Source organism: Hippoglossus stenolepis, chromosome 12 (assembly GCF_022539355.2).
Source record: "Hippoglossus stenolepis isolate QCI-W04-F060 chromosome 12, HSTE1.2, whole genome shotgun sequence".
In the NCBI taxonomy this organism is placed as follows: domain Eukaryota; kingdom Metazoa; phylum Chordata; class Actinopteri; order Pleuronectiformes; family Pleuronectidae; genus Hippoglossus; species Hippoglossus stenolepis.
In genome coordinates, this window is record NC_061494.1 from 24102892 (window position 1) to 24130573 (window position 27682).

The 27682-nt window shown below is 45.6% G+C and overlaps 1 protein-coding gene across 2 annotated transcripts in view; it reads right to left on the bottom strand.

Moving 5' to 3' along the window:
* Positions 1-26273, bottom strand: part of slc8a1b (solute carrier family 8 member 1b) — a 113946-nt gene extending 87673 nt beyond the window's left edge. For both annotated transcript variants that reach the window (XM_035172713.2, XM_035172714.2), the window contains exons 1-4: positions 25852-26273; positions 16376-17299; positions 14063-14227; positions 11416-12206 (exon numbers count right to left, since the gene is read on the bottom strand). In XM_035172713.2, the coding sequence (XP_035028604.1) occupies positions 11416-12206; positions 14063-14227; positions 16376-17248 (1829 nt within the window). In that variant the 5' untranslated portion in view covers positions 17249-17299; positions 25852-26273. The remainder of the gene's footprint in view (positions 1-11415; positions 12207-14062; positions 14228-16375; positions 17300-25851) is intronic.
* Positions 26274-27682: the final 1409 nt, after the last annotated feature.

Here is a 27682-nt window from a genome sequence, read left to right on the forward strand (position 1 = left end):
CACTTAATCATTCATGAGAAAAATATCATAACAACGTAGAAAACCTTAGTACAACTGTATGATTTAAAATATGTATGTTCCTCCTGCGTGAGATAAGAGACAAAGAGTTTGACTGAAAGCACAGAACTGAAGCACAGCGAGTTCCTCTCAACATCTCTGAACTTTGTGTCGTCAGGGACGAGCAGGACGCGAATGTTCAGCAGCTGCTCAACACACAATCTCACAGATTCACTGCTCGTTACAAACGCCGGCCTCGGCTCCTGGACGCCGGAGCAACCTTCTGTATACGAGGAGATCAATCAGTGAAAGGCCGCCTCACAGACACTGACAGCCCCCCCCCGCCCACATTGTCCCGGCTCATTTGAGGATTTGACCTGGAAAACTGTCAACTGTCTTATTCTGGTTTATGTTCAGACTCGGGAATCAAGTGTGCAAATCAAATCAAATCCTTAAAATCCCGGAGGAACTAAGACTTAATTAAAATGTCTATTTGAATCAGCAGACGACACCTTGTTTATTCTCTGCATCTCAACAGAACCCGTGATTGAGATGATTTCAGGAGCTTTCTCTGAATGTGCGGATGCAGTTTCACTTCCACCCACGATGAGAGGATTTTAAACACCTGCATATCTTTCTACCCACCTCGGCTAAGTGCTCACAAGTGGCTCATGCAGTGATTTCCTTCTGCAGCTGGACTTTCTTTTCATCATCCACCACGTCTGAACCATTAGTCCAAACATGGCCTCCTCCTTTTTTTTGGAAAATGTCCCCCAGTTTGCTAACTGACCCAAACTATGCCGGCTATTCGAACATGTTATAAACAGAAAACACATTCTCCAGCCGTGATGCCGGTGACTCGCTCGGAGCCGCAGACGGGGAACGTGGAGTATATCACCTCTTAGCAGGATATTCCAGCTAAGAGGTGCAATCCATCAGGTGTAATGTGTGATAACATCCCAGCAGACTCGTTGGTGCTGCTGTGAAAGAAAAGGACGGAGTGACGGGGGAGGAGGGGCAGGCAGGAGTTAGCCTCTTTCCCATGCAACACAAAAAACACAAAGGGGACAGGGGGTAGGAAACGGAGTAAAGCAGCACTGAGCGACAATTAGGGAATTTGGGAATGTGTTAGTTGTGTTTTCAGAGCAGAAAGCCTCCCTCGAGTTTTCAGAAACTGATTCATTGACGTGTTGTGTTTAAATTTACTCCTTCGGCTGACGGACGAAGAGACTCTGGTTTGATATTAACATTCAATATGTCTGTGCTGTGTGGACTAGCTGAAGTGAATTTGTACGTTTCCACCTCTGCTTCCCCTCTCTCTCCCCCCTCCCCCCCTTCTCTCCTCACCATTCATTTCTCCTCGGCCTTTCCTTCATCACTTTTTCTCTACGTCCATTGATTTCCCTCTCCCTCCTTCCTCCTCCTCTCTCCTGCTCTCTCTGTCAGTGCAGTACAATGTGCGGCAGAAAAGGCGAGGAAGAAAGAGGGGGGCCCAGCGGAGCGTGAAATGGTCTGAGCTTTTACTACAACTGGCAGCAGTTGACTGCATAGTGCACCAGCCATTGCCGTGGTTACCCGGAGCAACAGTGCACTGACAGAACGGCATGCCAAGTTTAAAAAAGTGAAGGCATGTTCTGCATGCGGAGCAGGTGTTAATGGGCAAATTGAAAACATGCACGAACACACACACAAACACACTCTGACGTGTGTGTGAGAAAATGACGTGTTCCTGATTGAGCAATGAGCTGAAGACTGGTTGACCTCACTACTTTCAGCCATCAACACAAAACTGAGACCAGAACCAGCTCTTTGGAGTTGTGCTGCCAGACCTGAGACCTGAACCCGACCCACAGTCACATTTCACTTATTCCTTCAGGAAAGAGAAATACAAGAGCCTCCTTTAAAGCTTTTCTCATGACACTGTAACATCTCATGATAATATTCCCTCAGTAATTCTGATTGATTTCAAACTTTTTTCCCTCAGTTTTGACCAAATAAACAAGGAAGTTAAAACCTGAACTTTCTTCCCGAGTCGATCTTAGTTCAAACCATCCTGACCCGGATCAGATCTGCTCCTCACCACAGTCTCACAGCTGCACCCTCATGGATGCTAGTTTCAATATGCTTGATTTTTATGTTGATGTTTAAGTGATTGATTATTCCTGGATCGGTGCTGATATTTAATTGGTTCGTCCCCCATCCTTCCAATAACTCTCAAGGAAATCTGATCAGTAGTTTTTGCGTAATCCTGCCGACAAACAAACCAAGAAACCAACAGACAGGTTATATTGTTCCCTGTGGCTGATCCACTAACCAGAGGGTTGGGGGTACAATCCCATTCCGAGGTGTCCTTGGGCAAGAGACTGAACCCCAAATTGTCCCTGACGCCTGACAATAAACGCTGTGTAATAAAGAAGGACTGCATATAGAAGCGCTGCGTGTACGGCTGCTTGCAACTTGAACTGCAAAGTGCTTCGAGTGCTCGATAGAAGAAAAGTGTTACATAAACACAGTCCTTTTACCCTTTAGCATGTTTTTGTTTGAACATATTTGGACATTATCTTGTCCAGTTAGCACCCGGGCTACGCGCTCGCTCTCTGTTTGGTTTTAAACCACATGTGAGAGTCCGCAGCAGAAGTAACCAAACACAACCTGAGCTCTGAGAAAACAGCCCGAGCTCCAACTGGAGTCCTGAGGTTCCAAACAGAGTCTCAGGTTTCAGGCTGCAGATCTAACACAATGTAATACGTTCAGGTGAAACAGTCCAGAACCTAAACAATAATGATACATCTGTTTGACTTGACCTGCCAATTTCATACTCACACACACAGACTCACACACACAGACACACACAGACTCACACACACAGACACACACACACAGACACACACAGACACACAGACAGATTTGGCCCTCTTCCTGCCGCCGTGGTGCCTCTGTGACTAATGTGGAGGATAAATAACCCGGTGAGATTCAGTTCCAATATCACAGGCCCCGCTCGCCAAAAAATTAACATCAGCATAATAGTATTAGCTCGCTCATAGTCATCCATTAAAACTACTTAGAGCAGACAGGCAGACAGGCGGGGGGGGAATACACCAGCGCTCTTATTAAAGCACCGAACAAAGAGCCGCACCGCAGATGAGGAGATGCCACAGGTTTGAATCTGGCTCCTGTCCACCCGATCCTCTTAATCAGCCGTGTACAGGAGAGGAACGATTCGTTGGTTCATTCTTTCTCATACATCGAAAGAGTTTCTCGTTTAAGAGAAAGCGAGAGGACCTCGGGTCGGACTGCGATAGCGTGTCGGATCTGTCGCTTGTTATTCGGCTCTTGCACCGTTTAGGCCATTTAGGCCGCGGCACTGGGGATGAAGTATCGATTCAGCACCGGTATCGGAGCAGATTCCAAACGAGATACCAAACCTTAGCGTAGCCTGATTGATCTCTGACCTTTGAGCCCAATGATTAATCCATTCCTCAGTGTTCTGACTCTACTGGAGCAGATAATCACTGATTCTGGTCCCGTAGCGTGAAGCAAAGCTGCGTCCGTCCTTGAAGCGAACAAGCTTCCTACATCGTTTCAGGGAGAGATCCTTTAAGCCTCACACCCTCTGATATGAGATAAAACCCCTATCTGTTTGGCTTTTTCACAATAAAAGCCTTGACTGTAAAAACATGCGATGTGTGTTAGTGAGCAAACGCAGCCTCTGTCGGTCTTTTGTCCTCGCTTTGAAAAGCAGCCAAAGATTGATGCCCTCTGCTTTGTTTCCGTCCGCTTTGTGAGTCTTAGTGAGCAACGGTTTCAGCTCCTGGCCACAGATTCAGACAGAGAGGAAACTGGCCATACTGGTTTCAGGGGCTGGATTCCCAAACTGTGCAGAGGAATTGTAACCTGAGCTGTCGCTGACAAATGGGAGTGGCTGTATAATGGGATAAGTGAGTGGGCTGAGAGGCCGAGTCGAGAGCAGGACGCAGTGACATCAGCAGGAAGGTTTGTTATTACATTTTAGTTTATTTTAAATAACACTTTCATCCATTAAGATTTGTAAGAATCTTTCTTTTTGTGGACATTATTCGTATCGATCAGTTGATTCATTCTGACATTTGGGAGCTGATAGTGATGCCAGCTGTCGCCTCCCTGCAACAAGGTTCTTGGTTCTAATCCCAGTTCAGTTGATCCCCTCGTCTGTGTGGACATCAGGTTCACTGGAGACCCTGAACTGACCCGAGGTCGTGAATGTAAACCTTGTCCCAGTCCAGGCTGCATCCTGCCTATGACCCAATGAGCAACAGGTCTAGATAATGGATGGATTGATGAAGTTCATAATAAACCACATATAACTCCGGGTGTATCTTAAAAATCCTATTGTGCGTACTTTCTCTTTTGTAAGTGTACATATTACTATATTAAATTTCTGACCATGCATTATTTAACCTAGTATTATGATCATATCTTCTCCACTGTGGTGTCTCCTCTGCTCCTGCTGCTCACAGCTCATTGTTCGCTCTCATTTCTCCTGTGGACGAACCTCTCAGTCTCAGATGTGCTGATCTATAATCAACACAATCACTCTGTAGATGTAGAGAACTTCATCTGGACTTCTTTTTGTGTGTCTTCTCTGTTTCCACGTGTTTTGTATTTGTGACATCAGAAGAAGATGTGTGTGTATCTAGTAATCTGAAGGAAGGACGGGCCACTTACACATGTAAACATCCGTCCCCCTCCCTGTCCCTCAGTGAGCCGGAGCTGAACTGGGAAAGACAAACTGTGGAGCGGCAGCAAAGTGCATCAGTGTTTGAAATCCCAGGACATCAGGTGGTTTTTCAGGGACAACTAACGAGGTCCATTAATTCCTGAGATGGTTTCAAACCCTCTTGTTCAAACTGATGGATCCAAATGAACAAGTTCAATAAACACAAACAGATAATCAGACGACTCATCTGTGGACAGGAAGGAGAAATAAGAGGAAATACAGTTTCCCACATCTGGTCTCCTTCCTCCTTCTCTCTCTCCCTCTCATGTCTTTTATCACTCTCTCGCTCTTCATCCCTTCTCCTCCTCTGCTCTGTCCGTCTCTTTCAGAGTCTCTCTCTCTCTTTTCTCCCCCTCTCCCTGTCTCCATCCCAGTGGTTGCCAAGGCGATGGTGTTTTGTGGAGACAGCTGGTTAGGGCTCATTTGTCAAGCTGCTGACCTGCCCTCCCTCCTCATCCCTCCCTCCTCATCCCTCCCTCCTCACCCCTCCCTCCTCATCCCTCCCTCCTCATCCCTCCCTCCTCATCCCTCCATCTCATCCCTCCCTCCTCATCCCTCCCTCCTCATCCCTCCCTTCTCATCCCTCCCTTCTCATCCCTCCATCCTCATCCCTCCCTCCTCACCCCTCCCTCCCATCCCTCCCTCCTCATCCCTCCCTTCTCATCCCTCCCTCCTCATCCCTCCCTTCTCATCCCTCCCTCCTCACCCCTCCCTCCTCATCCCTCTCTTCTCTTCTCTCCTCATCCCTCCCTCCTCATCCCTCCCTCCTCATTTCTCTTCTCTCCTCTTCTCTTCTCTTCTCTTCTCTTCTCTTCTCATCCCTCTCTCCTTCTCTTCTCATCCTCTTCTCTTCTCTTCTCTTCTCTTCTCATCCCTCTCTTCTCTTCTCATCCTCTTCTCTTCTCTTCTCTTCTCTTCTCTTCTCTTCTCTTCCCCTCTCTTCTCTTCTCTTCTCATCCCTCTCTTCTCTCCTCTTCTCTTCTCATCCCTCTCTTCTCTCCTCTTCTCTTCTCTTCTCATCCTCTCTTCTCTTCTCTTCTCATCTCTCTTCTCTTCTCTTCTCTTCTCATCCCTCTCTTCTCTTCTCTTCTCTTCTCTTCTCTTCTCTTCTCTTCTTCTCTTCCTCTTCTCTTCTCTTCTCTTCTCATCCCTCTCTTCTCTTCTCATCCCTCTCTTCTCTTCTCTTCTCTCCCTCTCTTCTCTTCTCTTCTTCCTCTCTTCTCTTCTCTTCTCATCCCTCTCTCCTCTTCTCTTCTCTCCTCTCCTCTTCTCTTCTCTTCTCTTCTCTTCTCTCTCTTCTCTTCTCTTCTATCCCTCTCTTCTCTTCTCTTCTCTTCTCTCCTCTTCTCTTCTCTTCTCTTCTCTTCTCTTCTCTTCTCTTCTCTTCTCTTCTCTTCTCTTCTCTTCTCTTCACCGAACAGGCTGGTACATTAGATCCTGAACGATTATGCGGTGCAGTTGAAACCGGCACATTTCAGCGTCGTCCACTTCTCTCATCACGTCTATGGAATTGTAAAATGAATCAATGGGCCGGCATTAAGTGCTGCATACAGCGAATCAACGAAAGTACTTGTGGGATAGCGTAATGATCTGGACGAGAGATTTTAGGGACATTGATTGCGATCGTTGTGGCAGCGTGCCCGACACAAACGCTGACTTCCGTGGAAACTCCGGTGAGGAAATGCCAAGACGGTCACTCTCTCTCTCTCCTCACAGGAAGCTCAGATAAAACTCTGTCAAATCCAGTTTGGTGAGATTTGTTTTAAACGACCAAAGAGGCATCGTTAGCAAGACAGGCAAAAGATAGAACCACAGAAATCATTCTGTTCTATTTGGGGAAAGTGTTTCCCATCACAGAGGCTCTTAACAAACACATTAATAAACTACTGGGACAGTGCACATCTCTGCCAAGGATAAAACCCAATCTCTCAGTGTTCAAATCCTTAAACTGCCCCTTAATCAAATCCACTCCCAGATTTAATGGGTTGTTTCTTTGCCCCGTACGAACCGTCCATCATGTCGGTTCAGTAACAACAAAACTGCCTTGAAATCCAAACTGTGATGTTAATAATCTGAGATGAGACATAGAATCAGACCTGTGATGGTTTCTTAGTCTAAATGTCACTAACATCATGAGCAGTTGTCATTGGTCGAGCTGACAATGACCTTTCCTGGGAATCGAACATGTGAGGTCTGATTAAAGCCTGATGAAAATGAAACTTGAATATACAGAAACGTTCTATTTCAAGGTGCAAATCACTGCTGTCTATATTAATAGAACAATGTTCACATATGCAAAATATGTATGACTGCACCACATATGCACATCCCACGTTCTTCGAAGCCTGCATCTCAAAAAGCCAATCTGTGCTGGTTTATTGGAGTGTGACATCCCAGTCTGTTAAACGTGTGTGACTGTGTGTGTCTGTGTGTGTGTCTGTGTGTGTGTGTGTGGGAGGGAGCATAATTTGATTTGATTTGATTCTCGATTGCACCATGTTTCTCTACTGGCTGCCTATTTATTTTAATTGCATAATTGGCTCATTCTGTCTGTGTGTGTGTGTGTGTGTGTGTGTGTGTGTGTGTGTGTGTGTGTGTGTGTGTGACAACCTCACGGGGTCAAAAGGTCATTGAGGTAAACTCAAAGCCAAGCTATTGTGTGTGAGAATGCCTGTGTGTATATACATGTACTATTGTGTGCGTCTCCATTTCTACCTTTGTCAATTCTTTTAATTGATGTTTGTGCATCTTGTCGCCACGGAAACACAGGTTCCTTAAAAACTAATGCACCTTATAGTTTGTGGAATCATAAGTTTAACAAACTCTACGTATTCACCCCGACTCTCCTCTTCTCTGTCTAAAGATACAGTTTCACTGCTGACCCATTTTGTGTTAAGTGTCCTGGTAATTCCATCAGGAGCGACCATATTAAAAATAGAGCCACTCGGGGGGGGGTGCTCTGAATAAAAGAGCTCATCATGTGACAGGTATGGTGATGCTGTCGTAGTAGATGTGTTTGAGCATCAAAAATACAAGAATACAATAGAAACGTATTATTCAGGACAGAAACTACACATCCTGTGCCAGAGGGATGCACACACACACACACACACACACACACACACACACACACACACACACACACACACACACACACACAGACACACACACACACACACACACACACACACACACACACACACACACACACACACACACACACACACACCTCTCCATCTGTCAGCCCTTCCTCTCAAACTACACCAGACACAAAGTGCACAGGGCCTCTCACAGACCAGAGGAGCTGGGAGGCGGCAGCAGAGGAAAGTAAACGAGGGGAAACTTTCAGAAGTCTGAAACTTTTCTCCCTCCCAGCGCTGCTCCCTCCCTCCACCATCCTCCTGCTGTCTCCACCTCCGTTCACGCTCGTTTATCTCTCCCTCCCTCCTTCCCTCGCTCTGTATCAGAGAAACAGAATCAGGGTAGAGGAAGCCTGGAGGAAAATCTATTTAGTTCAGCTATTTTGTAATTCTGCAGCAAAAATGTCCTCAGTTGTTCCCTGAAGGAACATATCAGGGCACCGCCGCTCATCTTGTATTACATACACAGTCTATTTCTATTGGGAAACACACTGTACATGATTTGGCTAGTAACTGAGTATTTTGTGAATATTCTTTACTATGCTTGTGTTCTTTTATGTGTATTTACTGTGGTTGTCACAACACATCCAGGTTCAGGGGCTTTTTTCCAAAGAAGATATTTTTACCTCACATCTCATTTAAGGTGTGAAGACGAAGCATCTTCCTCTCATGTAAACGTCTGGAGTCTGGAGGCAAATATGGATTAAACAACTAAAGATGAACACGAACAATAAGTACGTCTGAAGTCTCGAGGAAAACAGAGGCTGACATTTAGAACGTACACATTTCAGCTCAATTTATTTATTTGTATAGCGCCAAACCATATGTTATCACATATATTATCTCAGAGCACTTATCATAGTAAAGTCAAGACCGTCCAAATTATAGAGCACATAATAACCAAAACTTTATTAAGAGGAGCTGTAAATAGATAACAAACACAAATGCAACTAAATATACATAGAATTTGAATAAATTTATAAATTTTATTCTGTAAATTAAATGTTGTATTGGAAAACAAACTGACACCGACCAGTGGGTCTGTGAAGGACTCATATCGGCTGATTTTATAATTTTTTTTTAAAGATCTACACTTGCAATATAATAATATATATAATCAATTATGTTATTTATGCTACAGGTTTTGCCAGAGTGCGACTTATAGGCCATGCCTGTAGTTTTACCTGTTCCATCCCATCAACTTCCAACCTCTAGCTTTCTTTTAAAGGTTTGATTTCTATTCTTCTTCACTCACTGGTCTCAAGTCAATCCGCTGCTCCTCCGGGTCTCTTCCCTTTAAAGAAGCACACACGTGCACACGGCCCTACATGCACAGTAACCAGGACACAGCCAGGAGGACAGTCCATCACTTGATTTAGACAAAGTGTTATTAAAACCCACTTAGTCCTGGCTGTAAGAGCTACAAGCTATGGAAACTATGCAGTCGGCCACAGGCTGAAAACGACAGCCCGGCCGACATCTGCTTCGAATCTGACCAAAAGCAGCAGAGTGAGAGAGAGACGCTGAGTTTCAGACGACTGTTGCTAAGACGCCATCTTTCACATTCGTGTATCATGACGGTGCAGTTTGTTTCATGTCATTACGACCTCCTGCTATCTCAGAAGCATCTGACATTTCCAAACAACTAACAAGTGAAGCCTGCCAGACCGAACTGTTTCCTCCCATCACTCTGCACGAACACGTCTCCAAACTCAAATCAAACACTGCATATCACATTCATCCTGTCGTGCCCGAGGAAAAGGGACAATAACTTATAGTATTAGTATATTTAAAAGAAATAACAAATAATGACAGAAACTTTTAATGTTGGTCGTAGAAATCAAAGCTACAACAAATGGACCAAACCTTAAAATTGATTTATTTACAGTCCTTGAACCAATGTTGATTGAATGAATGAATTGTCCTTGTCCAGTGAAAGAAGTCCATCAATAGAATGAGTCTCACATCAGTTCTTGGCAGAGCGAGTATCGGCTGTGGTCGGCGAAGTCTAATGACAACTCCCATAAACCAACACGTGGCCCAGACAGTAAAACAGGTCCGCCGCTGAAGGCTGTGAGGTTTATGGTCTTCTCACTAACAGGCCTCCATGAGAAGGCTTTACAGCAAACAGTAATTTGTGTTGACATCGGGAACACGCCCACCCCCCCGACAGGCATGTGTGTGCGATAGGAAGAGCAGCCACTAGCCCACCTTATTGTGCGTTATACGGAAAAGCAATCAACAACACACAAATTAGTGGTTTGCCTCACGGAGCGTTTAGTGAAAAACAGTAATTTCTCCTCCCAGAGTGAAAATATCTGCTGCACGGGGATGAAGATGTGTTCTCAGGTTTACATCCTGCACCTGCACATACACGTCAATACACAATAAAAACACAAAAAGACCTTTTAAATACAATGAAAACACAAATCGCACAAGGACAAATCCATAGAGAGACATGTGAGAGTAGAGAGGGCAGATGCTCCTGTGAGACATCTACTGTTAACAAGTTAAATCAACCAACTAACAGAGCTATGATGGCTTAATATGCAACTAAGCTTTGTAATGAAATAGATATGAGCATTTACTGTTTACAGCGGTAACAGATTTAAAGAACAAGGGAGGAGCTGGTCTCGAGCCAAAGTGTTGAGCATCGTACAAACATTTGGCTGAAGGCTGGAGCTAATTCCCCTCGTTGTGAGCGGGTCAGGATGAGAGAACAACAGCCGGCTGTGAGCGACAATCACCACAGAGGCCGCCTGAAATGTGCTCGTACTGCAATCATGAACCCCGGCATCAGTTAATAAGGTCTCTCCGTCAGGCGGAGATGAGCTTTGAACTGTGGCTGTGCCACTTCACAGCAGGGATCCTCAAATAGAGCTTCAAGTCCTTTTCACACAGGAAAGACAACAGAGAAGCCTCCGGCTGCATAAGTGGTTGCTCTGGGATGTTCGCACACAGCATAAAGTCACCTAAAAGGCCAACTGGGATTCTTTATTAAAAAGCCTTTGTGTAGACAAATTAAGTTGAATAGATAGATACCCTCTCTCAGCGTGGCCCAGTTTCCCTGCTGCTCATTTGTTTAGGTTGCTTATTTGTATATGTTCCCAGCAACCAAGATTCACACCACACACCATCTAAAAAGAAATAACCCAGTTTCCCAACTTCTTGGTAACTCACGATCCGAGTGTATTGTGCTGACTGTACAGAGCAGCACGTAGAAAACAAGGAACCTGGAATCAGCAGCACAACGGAATCCAGAGCAAAGAGGAATGAACAGAGCGATAAGAGAAGAGAATGAATGAGTCAAAGTAGAGGATAGAGACAAGTTAAAAAACAGAGGGAGTGGGGAACTGTTGGTTTGGTCCCCGACGAGCGGTCCGCTTGACGAGACCACCACATCTCACTCACAGCCTCTCGTTCTCAAACCAACGGCAGGAACATTTGCAACCGACACAGAGCGTGAAAAACAAGAACAACATCAGCACGAGTATTGAAATTCAAAGGGACATTGTTACTCACAAGATCTCGTCGTTCTGAAACTCCAAGACGCCGTGAGAGTCTTCGAAGTCCTCCCCGCTGCCTCGTGCCGTTCCCTCCACCGTCTTGTACGGCACCGTGACCACGCCGCGAGCCCCCGACGTTCTCAGCACCTTCACCTCCATGGTGCCGACGCTCTCGCTCACATGGCAAACAGGCTCCTCAAACGTAAAGATACCGGCGTGGTCGTCATCAAAGATGGTGACGGTCGCTGTGGCGGGTAGGCCGAGACAGGCCACCGAGTCCACGTGATTCGCGGCCTCGCCTTCATCGGGCTCCTCGCCTTCAGAGGTCAACACCCGGACGTTGGACAGGTGAATCAGGAAGTTTTCATCCTCCTCAAAGATGTCGTCATCAATGATCCCCACGCGGATCTCTTTCAGCGTCTCACCGGACTTGAACACCACCACGCCCTCTGTGAACTCGTAGTCCGATCCAGCGTTGGCCGTCCCGTCTTCTGTCCGGTAGTCCACAGTAATAGTTTTGCCCAGGTCGCCGCCGCGCCGCATCACGTTGACGGCCACGGTGCCACAGTTCTCGAGGCACTGGTAGGAACCGGGCTCAAAGAGGATCTTGGAGATGGGGTCGTTGTCACCGACATCAGAGCGAACCTCGTGCATGCTGACGGCCTTTCGGGCCTGATCGGCGGCGTGTTTCTTCAGGATGTTGCCAGCGCCTGTCATCAGCCGAGTGGCCTGGCAACGGTAGAAAGCACGACTCTTCTGCTGCTGGCTCAGGACTTGGTAGTTGGCGAGCTCAATGAGTTGTTCCACCTGAGACGAGAAAACATAACGGCATTCAAAAGGTGAAAACATGTTCTCCTGTATGATTCTGGAATGTAACACACCATCGTGATGAACATGATGCATTGTTGAAGATTGTGCTCCCTGACAGTTTCATCCTGGTTGTGATGTGAGTCATGTCGTAACAACACGTCGAGAGCAGAGACATTTCTATCAACAGCGTCTGTGATTTTCTTACATCGAGGAAGATGCACCAGATTATCGGAGGCTTTGTGAGATCTTACACAACCGTACACGCAAAACGAAACCAGAGCAGCTCTGTAATCTCCTTAGTCAACGAGTGGATCCAGATTCTAGAGCACATTGCAGCAAACATCCATCCTGCTTCTGTATTCCTGGTTTGATCCTTTCAAAATTAAATCTTAATTGTTCCCACTTGTCCTCATCCCACAGGTCCCCCCCCCTCTCTTACCAGATGATTAGTACTGTTGGAGATCAGGTGAACAGTTTTTATCCCAGTTAAACAACTGAGCTAATAGAAATAGAAATCCTAAACCTTTGCACTAGCTCATCTCTCCATGGGAAACCACAAACAAGAAGGTGAGACTGAATCACGGTCCGGTAACATTTGGAATGAGGAACATCTGCTCACGAAAGGAGTAGATTCGTCTTTGTCGCTTTTAAATCAGGTCAGTTGGCAAAATGTCTCCATCATTAATTTCAGGTCTAAACTGTTTTCAGACATGAACTCTTCTGTCCGGAACATTCAGGCAAGGGGAGGAGCCAGGGACTCTGGCCCTCGGGCTCTCGAGTCCCAGTTTCTTTCCAAGCTGATATCATCATATTCAAGATGTCGTCATCACACTCACTCACTGGTTGTGAACTTTCCAGATATGTTCCTGCTGTATTCTCATATTTCACAAGGGGGCCTAGCAGGATACATGTCTGAAAATGTCTCGAACATTTGCAGTGTCACATACAGCTCCTTCGGGAAATGCAGCTAAAATAAGAATATAACTACTTTACTGCAACTAATATTGTTGTCCCTGTGTCCAAGATGAGTATGAGGAAGAATAAAAAGCAGACTAGTGTTTGACAACAGCTTTATCAGCCTCCTTCTTAATCCATATAGAGATGAGGGCAAAAAGCGTAACAAGCTATTTTAGCAGCGTCTCTCATGCATGTAAGAAGCTTGTGGCGTCTGTTACATGTGTTTGTGTGAAACCTTGTCCAAGAAAATAAGAGGAACACCGACTGGAACCAACCTCATCACGCCTTTCAATATGTGGCTGGGTTTCTCAAATAGAGAAGTAGGAATACAGTGTTAGGAAAACAAAAGTGGTTCTTATTTCTCAACGGTTTAAACTGAGGTGTGAAAATACAACCTCTTACTTCAAGGAAGCTTTTGTATCTGTGTCCGTTCCATCTCTATCGTCCAGTCGATCTGTTGGAGTGAACCAATGTAATATCTTCTACTTAACACTCTTTTACTTGTAGTTGTTCTGTATATACAGACACAAGTGGACGCTCTACAAAGACTCGACTTCCTGTACTGTTAATACACCGAAGGACAGAACTGGATTATCTGTGTTTATGCTTTTATTCAGATATGTGTGTCACGACTGCTGCAGTTTTCTGATTCTTTTCAGCTGCACCATTATCAGATTAACGTGAGTGGCTGAGACGAGACCTGGGCTGCATTCATCACCATAATCACAGTGATAAAGAAGGCAACAGAAAGTCTGCCATCTGTCGCTGATTATTTTGTCATTTTATTCCCCACGAGAGGAAAACAGCCGTGGCAGGAGAAGCGCTGACAGCGGTGTCAGTGCATTTCTCATGTCACGCTGCCGCTGCACTTAATGTGAGGTTCCTCCTTCACCCACCTCCTTGTCCGGGTGCTTCTGTTTGAGCTCCTTCAGGATCTTGGCCATGTCTCTGCGGGTCTCCTCCTCGTCCAGATCCTTCTCGTCCAGATCCAAACCCAGGGGCCCGTCCAGGAAGTCGACACCATGAGAGTTCAGCATCTTCCCGTCCATCTCGATGTCCACCTGACGAGGAGAGAGAAAGCAGCGTCATCAGTATAGAGTGAGGTTCCACAATCATCATATCATCACCACCTCTGACTTCTAACTTTAAAGGAAACATATGATGCTTTGTTATCAGGGGGAGGGGGGGGCTTAAAGAGACAGGAGCTAAAACCAAGTGTTTCAGACAGAGGCTGAAAAGAGCAGCAGCAGCATGTAAACATTTTCAAGAAGTAACACAAATTAAAATGGTGAATGTAAATATGATTATAATAATTTGCTTTGCTCCTTTAAGCTGGACGACTTCCATGCAATCATTGAATATGAATCTCAGCATTAATACTGTTTGACTCTAGAGTTGGTTCAGGAGGATTCAGCTGAGTTTAGTGAACAGAGAGTTTTGAAGAGTTCTGCTGTGCATGGGAATACAAGTTTATATTAGCATAATATTTTTATTAAACATGTTGAAATCCCAATATTTTACAACTCTCAAAATGAATAGCTTCTGTTTTTCATAGAAATCGTCTTTTTCATTAGGTAGACATGTATTTATGAAATATGATTAGATCGTTAAGAGGGTTTTTAAATGAGTCGCTCTTCTCCGTCTGAGACACTGATGTCGATTCAGCTCTTCAGTGTAAATTATATGAGTCATGAATAAACACGACAATACCGACTATTTAGTTTGATGTCTACAAAGCACTAAAGGCAATTAAAAAGTGACAATACCACACAAGTACTTCTTTGCATGTTTCTTTGCAGTATTATGCATTAGTTTACTTTGGCTGAATTCCATTCAGTAATGCAGACACATTACTTATCACTTACTTCCTCCTACTCAGGAGCTTCTTCTTCCACTCATCTGAGCGGTGCTTAATTAATTTTACTGCTTCCTAACTTCATGCCCTTGCAAAAAAGATTTGGCAGAATGACAGTTAAGGTTCTTTAGAGAGATACTGATGAAGGAAGCTTTTAAAATCTAATTCAAATATCAACATCATCATCCTAATAATCATCATCATCATCGAGGAACTTCTGTTCAGGATGACAAAATATTTACTGTTCAAAGAAAGTACCTGCATTTCAGATAAAGATTTGAAAATCTGAGCATGTTAGATTCAGCTGAATTGAGATAAAAGAGAAATTGTATTAGTTCCCGAGGTAATAGAAGGTTTTATTGTTGGGCTAATATATTTTAAATCCTGTTTTTCAGGTACTCAACAGTTATAAAGCCCATAAGAGATTCAGGTAATTCTGGCAGATATGATTTTGCTTTGAATGAATATTAAAGAATAATTTCTGAATACTCGGTTCTTAGAAATTAACTTTAACTTAGCAACAAATATTATGATCACAGGTCTGAAAACAAGACCCAGATTATGATGAATCAGAATTAGTCTTTAAAGATAAAAACCCTCAGAATTCGTTCAAAGCTTTTGTCTTTTTGTTGGCAAATAATTAAATTTCAGTTACAGTTGCTGACAAGGCGTTGATATGGTATTAGTACTTGGACTGATGGTGTTATGTACGACGTGGTAGTAGTACTTGGACTGATGGTGTTATGTACGAGGTAGTAGTACTTGGACTGATGGTGTTATGTACGACGTGGTAGTAGTACTTGGACTGATGGTGTTATGTACGAGGTGGTAGTAGTACTTGGACTGATGGTGTTATGTACGACGGGTAGTAGTACTTGGACTGATGGTGTTATGTACGAGGTAGTAGTACTTGGACTGATGGTGTTATATACGAGGTAGTAGTACTTGGACTGATGGTGTTATGTACGACGTGGTAGTAGTACTTGGACTGATGGTGTTATATACGAGGTAGTGTAGTACTTGGACTGATGGTGTTATGTACGAGGTAGTAGTACTTGGACTGATGGTGTTATGTACGAGGTGACGATGGTGTTATGCGGGTAGTAGTACTTGGACTGATGGTGTTATATACGTGGTAGTAGTACTTGGACTGATGGTGTTATGTACGAGGTAGTAGTACTTGGACTGATGGTGTTATGTACGACGTGGTAGTAGTACTTGGACTGATGGTGTTATGTGCGACGTGGTAGTAGTACTTGGACTGATGGTGTTATACGAGGTAGTAGTAGTATTTGGACTGATGGTGTTATGTATGAGGTAGTAGTAGTATTTGTTGTGGTAGTGTTAGGTTTACCTTGGAAGGAAGTGGACGGTCGCCCTCGGTCTCGATGATCATTCCACGTTGCTTGCCAGTGCGGTAGCGCTTGTACACGTACTTGTAGAAAAGCAGGCGGCGGTCAGCCACCCAGGCAAAGACCACGCAGATGGGGAAGAACATGAACGTGAGCAGCGCCTCCCACACCTGCACCACGCCCGGCGAGATCACACACAGGATCAGGTAGAGCCAAATGTAGGCGAAGATACTCCAGGTGGCCGTGACGAAGAAGACACGGAGGTGCTTGACCCTCCTCGTCTCCCCGTCAGGCACCACGTACACACAAAGCCCGATGATGACGAACATGTTGAATGCCGCGGAGCCCACGATGGTGGAGGGGCCCAGCGTGCCCGCCTGGAACCCGTGACCCATGACCTCTATGACGGACAGCAGGATCTCAGGAGCTGAAGAGCCCAGAGCCATGAGGGTGAGATTGGACACGGTCTCGTTCCAGATTCGAACAGTCGTGGTGGTGGTTTCCCCGTTGGGTTTCTTGATGGTGATCTCCTTTTCCTGTGACGTGATGACCTCTATCGACGCCATGAAACGGTCAGCGATGATGGACACACCCAAGAACATGTAGACCAGGGCCACAAAGTAAACTGTAGCCCGGGCAACCTTGTCGCCAAACGACGGATTCTGCGGCTCCCAAATAGGCAGCACCACCCCTCGTGCGCACGCCTCGGGCTTGGAGCACTCGGTTTTATTGGTGGACACTGCAAAAACCGAGTCGCCCAAGTTCGGCTCAGGCGGCGCGCCAGCCAACGAGAGCTGGAGTTGGAGGAGGAGAATCACCGTGACGACTGCTAGCCTCGGGGCAGGGGACAGGAGGGAGTGATCCCAGCGGCCCATGGTGACGTCCGGACCAGAACCACGAGGTGACGATGAATGAGGATCTTCAATCTTTAGAAAGAGGAGAGCAGAGGAAACAGTTCACATTAGAGACATGTCTGGAAGAAAAGGGATTTTTAGTTTTGATTCTGTCCTGTGATTTTATTATACGTGTTCATTTCAAGTTTAATATCTCATGATGGATAGAAATCTAAATCTAAGTATGAGGCGTAACAAACTCTTCTCTCTTCAAATACGTCGCTTCTGTGAGAGTTGTTTGGAAGCTGAGTGGTTTATAGATTCGCTTTAACCTCTCGTAAGCACTGAAAGGTCGGATCTGCCTGCGTCTGGAAGAACCTCTGTGCAGACTTCAGAGCGCTGAGGCTGATCATGAAGCAACACTCGAGTTTCGAAACAGAACGGTTCAAGCACGAAGAACATAAAAGTCTCAACTTCACTAAATCAGAAACGTGTTTCAGGGAAGAAATTGCTGAGCTATTTAGGTCAGCAAGTAAATAACCAGGCCACAGATAAACGTGGGTGTGTGGCGTGTCGAATCTGAAACCTGACCAGTGGCCAAATAAAAACTGTATTTGGGCTTTTTGTCAATCAACTGATCAATTTTGTGAATGTTTTGGTGTAATTGTTTTTTACTTGTGTCGTCTAGTTTTTCACTTTGTGATTTCTGTGCCTCGGCAGTTGTGTCTTTCTCTGTGGATGCAGAAGTTTCTTATCAACACTTTAAACTGGTGGAATCACAAACTCTTGATTTTGTGCTAATGTTTCTACTTTTTTGAAACAAACAGATTCACTAATAAAAGTGATTGAACATCATCCAAGTGCAGTGAGGAAGAGAGAACCCTAAATCCCAACACTGAGACTACGTTCAGTTTCCATGTAATTGCTTCAGGGCAGAATTTGTTTGTATGAAAGCCATAATTTGTTAAGAATCATTTTCAATCAAGTAAAAATGCCTCGGTGGGGACGCTGCTCCGCCTCGTCACCACGAATAACCAAGTATTTGCACATTGTTGGGTAATTTGGATACTGATTAAAACTCCCTGCTGCATGTGAAGAGGTGTTTACGTATGTGGCCGACTGATAATCATAATGATAAACTTTGTAAAAAAGCCCAATTAACTTCACAACTTGATCACCAACTTCAAGTTGCTTCATACTTGAGTCCAAGTGAACCTTAGAACCACACATTCCCTGAGGCTGTTGCTGAGATACTGGACGGACGATTCAGAATCATGCTGCTGCTGCTGCTGCTGGTAAAGAAGCATAAAAAAGTAAATCTATTCAATGTTTCCTCTCTGTGTTAGAGAAAGTTATCTGGGCAGCAGCAACGTTCCCATGAACATCCTCTCTGTGATTCAGGGCTGCCTGGTGATTGACTGTGTTCTATCCAGGTTGACCCCTGCTTGAGAACCACAGGGGTCGACGCAGCTGAGAGCCCGATGATGCAACACCGGGCTCTCAAAGTTATGAGCAGGAAATTAAAATCAATTTCTAATATGCAGACGCAGTCAAATGTGCACACTGTGGGTGGAATTTAAAAGGAGATGTGATGGAAGCAGATGCAGCGAAACGGATGCAGGCGATTCTGGGTTTTTGTGCGAATATTCGAAGACACATCCTCTCCTGAGGTTTCAGGGGATAAAAAGAAAATGCAAATACCCCTTTGAGTACTGACACAGAATAACATCCAGACGCATTCTGAGTGTGGGCCTGTGTATTCTCCCAGGAGCTGATACGCCTAAAAGCATTGAGAGAATTCAGCCTGTTTTTTAGCTCAGAATATTAAAATGTAGGAGACAGACAGTTTTAAAGATCATTGGGTGTAATTGTAATAATATCTTCCAATAATAGGAAATATAAGTGAACCAATATTACACGTATCTGTACATATAAGCAGATGGAAGGAATCTTCATCCCCCAACTTTTGGTATTTAACCCGAAAAGCTAAAATCAAGCAGACAATTACAAGTCAATACAACTATCTAACCCTAACCCCATCTATTGTTTATGAAAATTCATCCCGAGGGGGGGGGGTATCGCAGTCAATCTAATAGTTGTTGAGACAATTCAATCATTATGACAAATGTTAACCTCTTGGTGGCGTCAGGGGAAAGGTCACAGGATCACTAAAGTCTTTAGGATTCATCCTCTGGGGATCATGAATTTTCTGTAATTTTATAGCAATCCTAGTTGTGGAGATATCGACCCACCATCCCTATCGCCATTAGAATCCCTAAAAAAGTAGTTTCCATTGCCATATTGATTTCAACTGTATCATCCGGTGGTAAATCAGTGAAATTGGAGCTCAGGACATTCTGGATTTTCAGAAGAGAAACTGAAGAACAACCACTTCAACTCAGACGCAGCTCTACATATTTGTGTGTGTGTGTGTGTGTGTGTGTGTGTGTGTGTGTGTGTGTGTGTGTGTGTGTGTGTGTGTGTGTGTGTGTGTGTGTGTGTGTGTGGTCTTTTCCACCTGCTCATCTGTTCCTGATCAGCTCATTAACTCAGTGAGACTCACTTCACTCTGCGAGTTCATCACCACTCACACCCTGGAATCTGTCTGTCCCTTGTAACGACTTGTTCCTCATGAGCCTGTCCTGCAGCCCTTCTCCTTTGGCCCCCTCCAGCCGTCCTGCCTCACAAACCAAACCCTCAAGAATTTACAATAGAATATCGCTTTCAACTATAAATCTGACCCAGTGTCTGAATGCGACTGCTCGGTCTGGAGATTTACTTCCACAGGAACAAACTTGAAGAACTTTCTAGACCTTCCAGACAAAGCACTGCTACACACACACACACACACACACACAGACACACACAGACACACACAGACACACAGACACACACACACACACACACATCTAGTTTTTAATCAAGGATCAATAACAGGACCCTAAGACCTGAAACACAGATCAGCTTAAAACTCTCCTCAGACAAGCTTCTTGCTCGATTCCTGCAAACCAGCAACTATTAATTCACTGTTCACACAGCTACATGCACACGGCACAAACTACCAGACATCGATAGTTACATCAGTGCTGCTCTGCTTTCTTTCTACCACAATGCTCATTATAGATGAAACTGTAAATTACCTATAACTCTCTCTCTCTCTCTCTCTCTCTCTCTCTCTCTCTCTCTCTCTCTCTCTCCCCCACCACCCTCTCTCTCTCTCTCTCTCTCTCACCCGGCGGCCCGACACGATTAAAGACACATGTGAAACACAAAATACATTTCCACTGGGGACCTCATCAATGTTTGACAGTTCAGTCCAGATATTAAACAAAGTGTGTGTGTGTGTGTTGCCTGATGGTGACAGCTATAGTGAGTAACTCTTCATCAGTTTAAACATCTGGGTGAAACCAAGCGAGTGCTCAGTCGCTGCTGTGCTGATGTGGACTGACTGAGCTCAGCTGTGGTGTGAGAGCTTCGTGATCAGATCAGTTAAGACAATCAGTCACAAACACAATTACACCTTTCCTTAATTAAACCACAATTCAGTGAGCTGATAACCTAAGAGTGACCTTCTGGTGGGAGAGAAGCCAGCAGCTCTCTGCCGGCCACCACCTTCTTGTGTGGTCGCACCAGGCTTTGTGTGGCATTTCCAAGGGATCAATAATTCAGTGTGCTTTGGGATTTGGTTGTTTTTCACTTAAGGATGTCATTTTTCCAACAGGCTGATGGCTAAAGAGCATTCTCTCTCTGTGTGCCAGCTGCTCTCCAGAAACCAGAGGGTTTCTGTCTGGCTCCTGTTCTCCAGTGGATTCTCAGAGAAACTGTTTAAATTATTACAAGATACTTTTGAGTAAAAGGCTGAAACCAACACTGAAGAGAAGCTGCATTAGAAGAGTAGAGCCGGTGGCAGCAGGAGTCTGACAGATTCACCACTGATGTGCACCCCCTGCACCAACATTGGTTTTAGATTGGCACCACTCAAACTGTTGGAGCATGTTCCAATTATATTTTGAAGGTTTTTCATAATGGTTTTGGGAGCAGGCACAAGTTATTATTTAAATTGATTGTTTCTCCACAGGATTACAGGAAAACAGAAGCCATTAGATCCAGATCCATCAGACACATTATCCCATCAACTCCCTATTACTGCCGACATTGGGCAAGAGGCAAGCGGGACAGCGGTTCATCACAAGGCCAGCTTACAGGGTTCGAACCCAGCTGCCCCAGGGACACATACAGAAACTACTTTTCACTGTTTTGAGAATAACTCCTGGTTCTTGATGGAAAAGGAATCAGGTACAGTGAGAGGAGTGATATCTCTGAGTGTCCACTGAGTGTCACACTGTGACTGTGCTGCATGGCTGTAGAGAGCGGCTTCAGCATCTATGAATATATGATTATGATATCATGATTGTTATGATTTCAGATGGTTATGTCACATTATTTACACAAAGGGAGGTTGCTGTGCCTTGCTGAAAGGCACCTGAGCAGAGGATTTCTTCTATCTTCCAGCTGGTTTGTGGATTTCTCATTATAGACTATAGTGTGCATGATTTAAGATAAAGCACTATAGCATAATTACAAATATGAACGTATAGTGTAACAGTTGCTGATATGACACACGTCTCATTTAAGAAGCCAACGCTCTAGTTTCCATTCTCTGCTCTTGTTCTTCTTGCCAGCTCACTTATAATTCATCCTCATGCACACAAATCCTCTCTAAACTTTGCTTACACAATCCTGATTGCTTTACACTTTATCACTTCATCATGAGGCTACACTTTAGATGGCTCAAGATAATGACCTGTTCTGTTTAGAGCTGCGTGTTGTACAAGTGTAAAGATCCTGTGGGAATGTCTGAATCCAGATCTCGCTCTCGTTAGAATCATTACTGCTCTATTTGTCCTGAACGATATCCGAGCCACACTCGAGGTGTGTTCCTGTCTCTGCTGTTAACACTAGAGCGGCTTAGTCACTGAGCAGAGGCTGCTACTTTGGATTTTTCCTCCTTTTTTAATTGAGATATCAGGTGTCAGAATATATCGCCATGAAATTCCCCGGCGCTATGACCTCAAAACTTGAATGTGTTTCCAGAGGAATACAACATAAGACGAGTTTCAGCCCAAACACAGACTCACACAAATACTGGACAGCTGAATCCTATACTCCCCCGAGGCCAAAACAAAAGCACAATACATAAAGTAAAGAAAACCAAAACCATGTGTTGCTGTGAGTCAAGCTGCTCTCTCTCCGCCCCGGTGCTGTCAGTCCTCGGAGCCTCTGCAGGCAGCACCCAAAGGTGCCAACAGGCGGCCGGTCGACCAGAGAGAGGACACAACCCCACTTTCTGCACAAACCACTAATTTGTATCAGGGAATGAATCACGCATGGAAATTTGACATCATCATTACGAGTGATGTATTGGTAAAGTCATTTGAAAAATAGATGCAGACCATGTGCACGCCACTGAAAATAAACCTGTGAGCTGCAGGAAAAGCACAAAGAAACGCTTCAGCCCGCGGCTCCGAGGAGAAGCCGGAATTCTTCTGCTCCGGAGGAAGACGGGATGGTACAAAATGTAAAACCGTGAGTGAAAGATGAAGAAATATGGAAAAGCAAAAAGAAAGGAAGAGAGGGACAGGAGGAGAGAGATGTAATGTAGGAAGCGGAGTTGGATGTCTGGAGGAAGGAAAAATGAGAGAGAGAGACAAATGGAAAGAAAAGGGGGAGTATGAGACGGGAGAGACGGGGCTGAGGAATGGTACCCTCACCTTCTCTTATAAAGAAAGGGGGGTTCTTTAATCATATTCTGAACATCTGAAATATGTTTCGTCTCCAGATTCTGAGGTAAATCTAAATCTCCTGTTGAGTTAACCTTCTCCTCTCAGCGTCCAGGGACGGCTCGTTAGTTCACTGTCACTGGCTAAGTGTTATGATAGCTTCACGTTTCATTTTACCATTTCTGGCCAACTTGGTTTCTAAATCAGAATCTTACACAGCGTACACAGTCACATCTGTGTGAGGTGACAAACATCCGCTGCGTGCTGAGTAAACACGTTCCTCTCTTTCTCCAGGCCTGCTCGTAGAGTTCCTCTCATCCAACAGAAGGTCGTTCAGATCGTAAAGTGCTCGGACACAAACATGTTTATATCCTTTATGCATTAAATGGAGTTGACTCGTCTCTCAGCTTCTACCATCACGTGCTACACTCTGCTTCCTGACTAGGCTGCGTGTGTAACCTGGTTTGAATTCATCCATATTTCATCACTGGGCCTGTGAATTGTGGGGGGTTATGTGTAACCTGAAAAGCACTGAGGCCGCGTTGGAGCGAGCACGTCCACTTCTTAACCTCAGGACTTGACAAATGACAGCGGGGGTCGCACGTATCAGCCAATCACAGGGGAGCACCCTACAACTGACCTTTGATAGATGGTGAGCTCGCAGGGAATCCACCAATCGGCTTATTGATTTCTAATAAATGAGCTCATACTCAGGTTGACATGGGTGGCTACCTATTAGCTTATTAGCTATTGATTGAGGTCACACTGTCTCCAACCAGTATAACTGCCTTGACTAGATACAGTGCACTATTCTCTATGCTACTGTAGGCTACTATAAAAACCATATATACATATATATATATATATATATATTCATGCATATGCATTGTTGTTATATTTCAAATTAAAAAAGGTAAAAGCTGAGTAGTTTAAACTGTATTTAAAAAAAATGGCATTTACATCGCAGGACTCTCTAATCTGCAAAACCAATCCCACTCATCAGCTGTTTTGTGTTTCTCACTTCACTTTACATTAGCAGAAGTGTTTCCCCGACCTGCCCTTGCTCTGTGACGACCCTGTTGACTGTAAACTATAGGGAACAGGGTCACCTTTGCAGAACCACTCTTTGGAGCGTGGGAACATATAAGATCTGAGTCAACGGTCTTTTAAAACCGGCCTTGTTCCATTCGGGTGTCTATAGGTTTTTATTATCTATATTTATCCTCCTTTTGGGGGATATTTGGAAAGTCTTGGCTGAAAGATTTGGCCTGTCACTGGGTTATTTATATATTTAGTGCAATAATAACTCCCATTTCATCACAATGTGAGTGATATGGATAAAAATAGATATTTTTAACAAAAATTGAATGACGCAGGCCTGGCAGGAATCACATGAGAATACTGTATGTTGAGAAACCATTCACAGCAAATGATGTTTATAGACGAACACTACGCTGTGACACTGGAATGGTGCTAAACCTGCTTCTACCGCCCGGGCATTTCCCCCCCCACCAGAGTGACCCTGCAGTTGTTGCATAGCAAGGAAGTTGTGTACCTGCGTACGTGTTCTCTCCGGGTCTGATCACTGCTTGGTGCAGACCCACTGAGAAGCAGCTGGAATCTGGCATCACACAAAGGTCTGGAAAACACATCACTTCAGCTTCTGCTGCTCTGGACCTGTGTCGTGAAGCATCACCACTGGGCTGATCGAAAATATTCAATTTCAACAATAACCTTCTTCCTCACTGCGAGGATGAGGCAGTAAAGAGCGCGGGCTGCTTGCGCTTCAGTTTTTCATTGTCATAAATAAATGTTTCATAGCCTCCACAGTGGATGAGCTGCACTTCCTCTGAGCCGTGCCCATCAAGCCCCGACTGAAGTCAGCTGGAAAAGAATTGCCTAGAAAGCCTTGATGGCACCTGCAGCCTGATGTGCCCAGCACTTGTCACAGCACCGAGGTTTGCTCTGTCACATCAGGGGAATGGGAAGCTGCTGCTGCCTCCTCTCTGATTCTCTGGAGCAGGTTTACAGGACCAGTGAAGTGACGTGTGAAGCTCTGCCCGTTGTTTCATTTCCATTTATAACATCTGCCCGAACGCAGCAGCAGCAGCAGCAGCAGCCCGAGGATGAAACAAGATGATCCAGTTCTGCTTAATTCAGAAATCAGCCCCGTTTCAGACTGAGCCACGGGGTCACACTCGAACCCCCTCCCCAGAGCACTGCACTGTTTGGCGCAAAGGATGCGGACCTGCAGAATTGCGCACAAATGTGTCTGTTCTCAATGCGCCTGGATCATCTTCCCTCTGCAGGGGTCACATGTCCAAAGGGGAATTTTGCGCATGTTTGTCACCAACTTCCACATTTGACGCCTAGAAGCGTGGATCTGTGAACGTGCCCTGCATCCCTGATCTGATCCCAGATCAGATCCCTCCGGGTACACGCGAGGCAGGCGGGCACACTTAAACATGCAGGGGAGCAGGGGAGCAGGAGAGGGGGGGAGCAGGAGAGGAGGGAAGGGGGGAAGGAAAAAGCAAGGGGGAAAACCGTTCCCTGGGGCGAAGAGGAGCAGCCTCTCCGGAGTCTGGACCGCTGCTGGTTCCCAGTGAAACCCAGAGACTCCCAGTCCCCCGCAGCCAGCGCCTCTCCGGCCGGGGGCCAGCGCACCTCCACGCCACGGAGGAGAAGGCGCAGTGTGGAGCGCGTGGCGAGGAGGGAGGATGCGAGGAAACCGTCCGGGCTGCACGGGGCTCCCCCCCTGTCCCCTGTCCCCTGTCCCCTCTCCCATCCCGTCCCTCCCTCCACGGAACCAGGGCAAAGACCCGCATGCACCCTCGTTACCCACCGGAGAGCCGCGGAGTGTCCTACCTTCGTGTCCAGAGTGTCCACAGTCCGGAGGCGTACGAGCGGCACTACGGCTCCACAGCTCCACTGAAGAAGTAAGAAGCAGAGGAGGAGGAGGAGGAGGCGGAGGAGGAGGCGGAGGAGGAGTAGAGGTACGCCAGTAGTGGGGAATGGTAATGGAGACGCAGGGAGCTCTTATACGCGGCGTGTCCAGCGAGCGAGGCGCGCAGGAGGAGGGGTGAGGGGGGGTGAGGAGGGGTGAGGAGATTCCCATGCACCGGCAGCTCCTCCGTGGATCTGTTTCCGCTCGACTCCTCGTTTCCACGCGGCGGGACCGGGGCGACCTGTAGGATCCGGTGACCGGAGCCGCTGCATCAGCAAACCCGCACGAGCTGGGACGAGGCGCGCGAGACGAGCGAGGAGGACTTCTTCCTCATTCCTCCCCTTCTTCCTCACCACGTCCCCCGTGTGGAACCGAGCGAGGGAGAGAGAGAGAGACAGAGAGAGAGACAGAGAGAGAGAGAGAGAGAGAGAGAGAGAGAGAGAGAGAGAGAGAGAGAGAGAGACAGAGAGAGAGAGAGACAGAGAGAGAGAGAGAGAGAGACAGACAGAGAGAGAGAGAGAGAGAGAGAGAGAGAGAGAGAGAGAGAGAGAGAGAGAGACAAGAGAGGCGAGAGAGAGAGAGGCGAGAGAGAGAGAGAGAGAGAGTGTGTGTGTGTGAGCAGGTCTCTCTCTCGTCTGTTCCCTCACACACTGACTCAGGATCAGCTCTTCCTTTCTCCCTCTCTCTCTCCAGTTCACACACACACACACACACGGATTAATATCAACGTCCCATTGGAAATAAATCCAAGTCCCCCCCCCCTCATGATGAGACATGAAGCTGAATTATGTTCCACCGTCATCCTGGTGGTTTTGCACCTCGTCCCTGATCCCAGTGGCTTCATGTAAAGATCACATGTGCATTTAAATATCAGAGGAAATTAGAAAAAATACAAATCAATCAAAGTTTCTCTTCGGGAAGAGACACTGAGCAAAGATAAGACATAAAGAAAAAGATGGAGATGAGGAATAGTGACGCTGCTGAAAGTGAAATATGAGTAAGATGAATCATGTTTTTGATTGTTGTTATGAACAGTTTGTCATTAATCGTTTAAAGTGTCATTTCACATAATTTCCTGTTCTGTTGATGGATCAAAAATAAGATTTTTCTAACAATAATAAAAATAATGTCCTGTTCAATACAAACAAAGGCTCACTGACAGGAACTCGTGGACAAAACAGGTCTGATTACCACGAGATATTTATTACAGTCGTTCAGACGTGAACTCCAGACCTGATTCCAGGGACCTTCTCTGGAGGACGTCGTCCACCAGGATGAAGCAGCAGGAGCTGGTTCTTCAACAGGAACATATAGATCCAGGGAGGTCAGGACGTATGAATTCTGCTGCGGAGGCTTGTACGCCACTCGCCCACTCGCCCACTGTGAACTCTCCAGACGTGTTCCTGCTGTTTTCTCACATCAGCTCTCACTTCTCACTTCAGACACTTTCCAGAAGTTTGGGGCCGACAGAGAAAGTTCCAGAAAATGCCCAGAGCAACTGACTCAGACCTTCGCGCCCTCGCAAACAGCCCCTCCAGAAGGTCGGTGCATGTCTGAAATCAGCTGGGGAACCTCTGGGCTCAGCTTAATTACAACATCTCACATAATTGACATATATTATCGCTTGACAGGTCAATTCTGCTGCATTGACATGGTTTTAAAAGCCATTGTTTTTCAATGCTTGCCCCCCAGACGTCTTTAATGAACATATAGATCAGGGAAATCAATCAGTTTCTAAACCCCAGCATAGAG